The 8,102-nt window shown below is 34.1% G+C and overlaps 1 protein-coding gene across 1 annotated transcript; it reads right to left on the minus strand.

The window, feature by feature from the left end:
- Positions 1-495: 495 nt before the first annotated feature.
- LOC133801881 (probable methyltransferase PMT26) lies at positions 496-5,658 on the minus strand. Its single transcript, XM_062240097.1, has 9 exons — positions 5,477-5,658; positions 4,080-5,138; positions 3,791-3,940; positions 3,172-3,442; positions 2,906-3,016; positions 2,635-2,809; positions 1,740-2,012; positions 1,172-1,366; positions 496-1,085 (listed from the first exon to the last, which is right to left on the minus strand). The coding sequence occupies exons 2-9, from the start codon at positions 5,103-5,105 to the stop codon at positions 857-859; spliced, it is 2,430 nt and encodes an 809-aa protein (XP_062096081.1). The 5' UTR covers positions 5,106-5,138; positions 5,477-5,658; the 3' UTR covers positions 496-856.
- Positions 5,659-8,102: the final 2,444 nt, after the last annotated feature.

The raw sequence follows: 8,102 nt of genomic DNA on the forward strand, positions 1-8,102 counted from the left end.
CGTTTAAATTTTTCCTTGAGGCTACTACTGCGTCACATAAGTGAGGCTTATATGGTTAACTCAATTCATTTCAACATTTGTCTTCTTCTTTACTCGTCGAGACTAACAGCTACCAAACTATAAACTACGGAGGGGGAAAAAAGAAGGAAAAAATAAATTTGTACACATGAAAAATGTTTTACGATTTTACTTTAATTTTCAATAAAAAAATGTGGAATAGCAAATGTAGTTTTATTTTAAAGAATGTGGTATAACAAATGTAGTATTATTTTAAAGATTGTGGGATAACAAATTATTAATGTTTTATTAGTTAGAAGTCATAAAAATTATTTCCAATTTTGAGAGCAAAGTAGAAATTGACAGGCCTTTTTCTTTTTCCCAACACTTCCATGTTAATACACAACAAAACCATATCCTTGTAAATTGGTGTCTTAAAACATTGTGTACAACTCCATGCTTGCTAGTTTGCTTATTATGATCACCGCAAATGGAACGAGCAATAAAAAGGATAGCAATACATTTTGATTATAAATCAAGTATTTCATCAATGGACTTTACACTTGCAAGAATGGTATTCATTTCTTTCCATGAAATCTATTAGTAACATGGTACTGCAATGAAAATCACAGGCACTCGACCCTCACTCATAATAACATCAAAATTATATCCAACGAAACAATGAATTAATAGCGGGCAATGAAAAACGCCTAACTAACATGTGATACATAGGCTAAAAATATAATATGTGAAGTTCAGGGCAGTTACCATTACTTGAAAATTTGCTACCAAAGCAAAAGAATACCTAACCTCATTTGGGTGTTACACCCTCAAGAATGAAAGAAAACCTAGTACAAGCCTAAGCAATAGCATACTTGAGTGTCTCGGATTCATTTGGTCGCCACATGGATTTCTGGACACACAGCAAACCTTCGTTCTCCTTCGAGTAGGTCAAACGAACCTCCCACTGCATGGACTTTACCATGTTCTCCATCTCGTTAATGATCTCAACACTGTCACGGACAATAAGCTTTCCTTCAGGTCTCAGGATCCGATCAACTTCTGCAAGTACACCTACTATACTGCACCTGCAATATAAATAAATGAGTCAGAAAACATACTAAAAAGCTTGACCAATTAGAAAATAGGAATGGGAATAAAAATATAAGCTCACCTCTTTTTAAGCTTGGAGAATAGATGGTCAGCATGGAGAAGATCATAGGTCCTGGGATAAGTACTGAATGACTCACACCAATCATGGTACATACCAAATAGACCTCTCTCATATATTATAGGTAGAGTATCCGGAGAGTCTATTGAGACAACATTCATAACCCAAATGTTCAAATCCTTCAAAGCAGCAGCAAATCTGGTAGCACATAAATGTCAGAACTAAATTTAAGTTGACAAAAAGTATATGATTGTGCAAAATCTCACAAAAAAATGTACAGATAAAAATAAACCAGAAACTAAAACCCACAAAAAATATACAGATAATAATAAACCAGAAACCAAAACCCATATGCATCTAGCCTAAGAACACTAATTCGCCAGTATATGTAAATATGCCAATGCAAAGTTGATAAATAAGATTGATAATAACAAAGCAACAATTAATACAACAGTGAACACTACAACTCAAAAACTTGCGATGCATGAGATGAAAACCCATTGATAGCAATCCATATTTTAAAAACTAATGCTATTTGTAACACTCAACCCACTGAATCAAATTTACTTACCCTCCGTAGACAGCTCTCATGTCCATGACATTTCTAACAGTTGACCAATCAATTCCCATTCCATTAAGATATGACTTGCTGACTACACGTGTCCAGTGCTTATGGTCTGCAGAGAAATCTTCAGGAGCAGCTTTTCCATAAACTCCAACCTGGGAACTCAACAACCAGTAAGGTGGTTTGTCCAACCTTGCAGGCCATTGCTCAGGCCATTGAGATCCACGCTCTGATGAATCAGTTGGCACTTTGTGCATGCATGCTTCCAGTGGCACATTCCTATGCGAAACAAACAAAAAAAGAGAATAGTTAGCAGAGGCATAAAAAGTTGTTAAGAAACACGTGAAGATTCTGGGATGTCAATCATTCATTTTTTGTTCCAGCAAAAGCAAAGAGTTTAATAAACAAAACTTGTATGAAACAATTTCTTTGTACTCGAAACACTTCTTCTCTTATTTAAACATTCAGCTATATATATATATGTATACTGATTTAATTATTTAAATTATCATTAAATATCTTTAAAATATCATATTTTAATTAATTTATTTATTTCTGTATATTTGTTTAAGTTTATGTTTGTTCTAATTTTTTAATTTGACAATGACAACAGAAAATTATATATTATATGTTTAATATAATATTAAATTTAAGTTTAATTAAATTTTATTTAAGTTATAAAATATATTATTTTATTATTTTTAAATAATTATCATTGTAAAATATTTCAAAAATATCTTATTTTAATTTATTTAATTATTTATTTATTTAAGTTTTAAGTTATGTTTATAATCTATGAGAATATTCAGTTAAAGTTAACAGGAAAAAAAAATTGTTAAAATCAATAATTTCTTTTATATACACTTTTTATATAGAATATATATATATATATATAAAATACCATGCTGCATTTGGATCATCAGTGACAGGGCAGGTAGGAGGCTCATTTTTCGATCTTTGCTCATAACATTCATTGGAAGTAGGCTTCTTGTATATAGCTACACCCACACCATTCACTGTATCTTTGTTAATTGAGATCACTTCCCAGCACATCGCTTTTGTCAGTTTTTTCATGGCTGCAAATAGTTAACATTCAATACTTAAATCATTATTAGAAGTCCTAAGCAAACAAAACATCAATAACAAAGAGAAAATAAACTTATGAATTATACCTTCCCATATTTCAACATCTTCAGGCAGCTTCTGATAAATTGGGGTTGCAGACCACACAAAGAAACCACCAGGTCGCAACAATCTATTCAACTCCAAAAGAAGCTTACCACCTTCATATTAAACTTGCAGTCAGCTCAAAATCTTATAAGCAATCAAAAAAAACCCATAAAAGATGCCATTGATGAGAATGTAATAAAATAAGTATCGCAACCTTGAATGAGCTAAACTCTAAACACAATTTCTCCAAAAATTAGTAGCAAAATACCTTCTATATGCCATGGAACCCTGCAGCGGGCACAGTGTACAATATCAAAGACTCGGCCTGGAAAGGGAAGCCTCTTTGTACCCATCACAGCAGATATTGCAGGAATTCCTCTTTCAAGTGCAAACTGAACTTGAGCTTCATGTTCATCTTTTGGGGCAAGTGACATGGTGAGGACATCTCTGTCAAAAAGAAAGCCCCCAAAACTTGCAACACCACAGCCAATATCCAAAACAACACGGGATCGTTTTCCCCAGGCAATCTCAGGCACAGTCTACATAATAAAGAAATTTTATAGCAAAACTAAATTAGTAAGAGAACACGACGAAGAACATACCAAATTTGTTTCCTCAAGGTTAACCCATGTTAGGCGTATATTAACCATATAAATCAAATAACACTTTAATTCTGCTCAACTTATTGCAACAGTAAATTGTTTCCATTGGAACAAAATGCATAAACATAACACTATTATTTCTTCTTTCCATTAGAGTCCACAGGTGGGTGTTTCTCTTAATCGTTAGTTACTAGAACATGACAATGTTTCTAAACAAAGAAAATAAATTAATTAATATGAATAAAAAGAGTGTTTTATCACCAGAAGGTAACCATAGTCATTTACCTCCTGTATAAAATCAATGTAATGAAGAGCACCGTGCTTAAACTGTGTTCCACCACCAGGAAAAGTAAGATATTCACCAGTAACTTTCACCCAATTCTGATGTCCTTTAATTTGTGCAAGCTTAGTATGGGGAACATTGGAGTACCATATCTGCATTAACGGGCATTATAAATTCATGTTTAACACAGAAATTTAGAAACAGGCAAATTTTAAAACATTTACAGATATCCTCAATTAAAATCAGAGTAAAGACAATGTCAAAAATGAGATTGCATAGTAATTAGAGTACCTTTTCCCTGCTCTTAGGCCACTGAATTGAGTGTTTATATCCTTCCGGAAGAGGAACAAGGCATGTGGGGGCCTCTTCAGGACAGTGTCTCTCCCGATGTTCATAATGCTTGGTACTTGGAAGACTCCTAATAACTTGCAAATTATCAAGGCATGGAATAAAATCAGATCCGGCAGTAGAATTGCATAGTTTCCAACTATAAACAGTGTTCTGGTTTGAGGTAAGTTGAGTCTCCTTTTCATTCTTTGACTCTGCAGCCTGAGTTTTCCAAGCACCATTTTGAGTAGAAGTTTCATTCAAAAGTTCAGATTGAGCCCCAGAAGGGAACACCTCATTTGAACCCTGGTTTTTGGATTGATCATTTTCTTTATTCTCACCAGATTTACCATCTGTATCCTTGTTATCATTTTGCTCCACTTTCTCCTCTATCTTCTCTTCATCCTTTGTTTCCTCTGTATTCTCTTGTTTCTTTTCCTCATCATCATTATCAGATTTCTTCTGGTTCTCATCTGAATTAGACTTATTATCATTCTCTCCACCTTCTAAATTGGACTCTGCACTTTCCGTCTTGGAGTCACCTTCTTCCGTCTGATTACCTCCATCTTCAGGCTTTTCTTCGATTTTCTCCTCTTGCTTCTCTTCGGGTTTCTCCTCAGAATTCTCCTCAGGTTTCCCATCAGACTTTTCCTCTTCCTGATTATTATTATTGCCATTCCCATCTCCCTTTGTCGCATCCTCCGGTAAATCACCCGGGTTATCTTCAAACTGCTTATTATTGCCATCATTGCTCTCATTGCTCACGTTGCTCTCACTCACTTGCTCCGGCACTTCACCCCTACTCTGTTCCTTAACCTCATTCTTATTCTCCTCAGAAACATCCACATTCTGAACAGGAACCACCGACGAAGATGTCATCATCCAAACTCCAACCAAACATAATGCCACAAACACCACAATCGTCACCTTCGAGCAATAACTCGAAGACGACCTCCTGTTGTCTACTCTAGTATATTTTCCTAACGCCATACTTCAAAATCACACACTCCTAATCCCTGACACCTGAAATCCAAACATAAAACAAACAAAAAAACCAAGCAATCAAAACCACCAACTCTTAATCGTGCAGATCCATCAAAATTCTCAAGATCTACCACTCGTACAACAGTAACAACGATATTATCTAACTGCATAAACAAAATCGGCCACGCAAGCTGATCAAAATGCTATGAAAATAGAAAACGATAAGTCAAAAATGAAATCAAACCGATTCTAATTAGAAAATGCAAGCAATACCAATCAATACTAAGAGCTTGAAAATGGGAAATCAAACAAGATCTGTAAGAAAATAAAACCAAGATCTGATAAGCTTGAGAATGAAGAACCATCGTTAAGCTTACCAGGTTCTCGTGAATGAAGCAGATCTGAAAGAGAAAAAACCAGCTGAAAGCTATACTCTCCGCATTCTGTGAAGAGAGTGGGAGAGAGACGGAAATGATATGAATTTGAGTTGGTTGCAAGAGAAACTGAGTGAAAGCAAAGGGAGATTTATTAGCTGCTGCACTATCCTCGCACACAGAATTTTCTCGATTGCTTACTGTTTAATTTTTAATAATTATTCTCTTTCTTTTATTCTTTTATTACTTTTTTTATTTTTGTCAAAGCACATTGAATTTTGGATTATTATAATATTAGATATATTTGAGCTACAAATGAAAGAATTATTTTTTTTTTAAATGGAACGAAAGAATTAAACACAAAATTTTCAACAAATAAAAACATACTTAAACGTTAAACCAATTAGAAATAAAAGAAAAGAGACCTTGACAGCCGTAAATCAAGTGGGACATTATTTCCGCAGATCCGCGTGGCATAGGTGTATTCTCGTAAATGTTGAGGGTTTATGAGCTTTCTCATATTTGTACTCAAAAAATATATACAAACATCCCATTAACTAAAAAAAATTCATTTTTAAAAATTTATCTCATTACCTTTTATGACATTCTTCAATTTATTTATTTTTTTTAATTTCGATAATTTTATTTTATCTTATTTTCATAATTCTTTTAGAAAAAAACTCTTACTTTAACAAGTTTTTATATTTTTTTATTTTATTTAAATATTTAAACTATATATTATTTATATGTATTTTTTAAAATATGTGTTGACCCTTAAATTAGTCAACGACACGGAGTCAGATAAACGATATGAAATGAGATGAAATCAAAAAGAAAAATCAAATGGAAGAATAAATAACACAAACGATTTATAATAGTTCAGCCCCAATTGGATGGTAATCACCTACGTCCACTTAGTGTTTTTATTGACGTAGAATTCCAATACTGTGACCAATGAACTAGGGCTCACGAGTTTTACCAGCCTTGTAAATATTACAACTTCAGTGAATAATCACACTCTACTTTTCTCTTAAAATAGAAAGACCAAAAGTTCAAACCCCCCCCCCCCTCCTTGAGCCTTTTGATTCTTATTTATAGGCTCAAGAAGATTACATGGGTCGATGTGTCTTAATTACCATTAAGACTTGCGTATCTTGGTAATAAAAGAAATTACAACTAATGCATAATTATAGATTTGCATGAATAAAGGAAATAAAAGGAAGTATGCAATCAGGCTGGTCGCATATAAGTATGACGCTTGACAAATCAACAACTTTCTGGTCGAGGGCCGATTAGGATACATCCACCTAAAGCTTCCATGTGCCTGCCACGTGTAGGTCAATCCTGCCACATCATCAGGGATCGTTTTTGGGTAACAATATGAAAAAGAAAAGAAAAAATGTGAGCATAAAAGAATACTAGTATTTCCATTTAAGGAGCATTTGAAGATAATGTCAATAGTGAGGGGCAAAACCATACTATTAACAAAAGTGAGGTGGAAAATTAACTAATTGTTTAACATATTGTGTTGAAACCCAATTTTACAATAATAATCTCCAAGTCGAACATTTGATATTTGATATTTGCTCCTCTTCGCTAATTGTATATTTTTTAGCACATCTTAGGGATGTAGTACGGAAAAACTCTCAAGGAAGGAGACTTGATACAACCCACAAAGAGGGACAACAAACATAACCCATACGATAGTATATACATATATAAATACATTTATAAATGAAAGTGGAGGATTTTGAACCCCTAATATTAGAGTTACCAAGCCCAAGGTCCCAAGCACCCCATCTAAAAGTTATTGCACTGAGTTGTAGAGTTTCTCTCACTAAAATTCGGATCATTTACAAGGAGATACTCCAACCCTATTTATAATGATTGGGGTCATTAATGTCAATCATATATTATTGATACAAAATCCCCCCTTATTAGGGTATTATTGCTGAATTAATACAAAAAGGGTTACACTAAATAGAGACTACAGCCCAGGCGGATTACAAGGGGCCCATTGCAGAAAGTTGTTTACCAATTTTATGGGGAACATGCCTCTGACAGTGTCAGGGTGTGGTTGCACATTTATAAAGAAAAATAAAAATTATCTTTTTATTTTATTCTTTTAAAACTATAGACAATATTTTGGTTTAATTTTTTTTCTTAAATTATGTTTATGTTATTCTCTTATAATATACCACATTGTTATTTATTTAAAATTTATATAACAATTAAAAAAATTAATACATTTTTCCAAATTAAATTAAATAAACGCGCATTGCACGTTGTACGCTCTGATTATCCACGGGCTATTAGCGAGCTCAGATATGGCCTAATTATATCAGCCACATGGATACCACATGGTTGGAGCTGCTGTCGTCAGGTCCTACCTTTTTAGCTCGAGGTAGCCAAAGGTTTATTAAGATTATTTAAGGGCCGAGTCAGGAAAATAGAGACCGCAGGTCAAGAAGGCGTCCAGCTCGAGGCACGAGCTGGAGTTGGAAGCTATGACCCTTTATAAAGTCAACCACGCAATGTAAACGTGCATATATCAGACATCACGTGTCTGATATATCCCTGAATTCTCGGACACGCCGCATGAACGTGCGTGTTCAGGCACCCACGACTG

This window comes from Humulus lupulus, chromosome 1 (genome assembly GCF_963169125.1).
Source record: "Humulus lupulus chromosome 1, drHumLupu1.1, whole genome shotgun sequence".
Classification (NCBI taxonomy): Eukaryota; Viridiplantae; Streptophyta; class Magnoliopsida; order Rosales; family Cannabaceae; genus Humulus; species Humulus lupulus.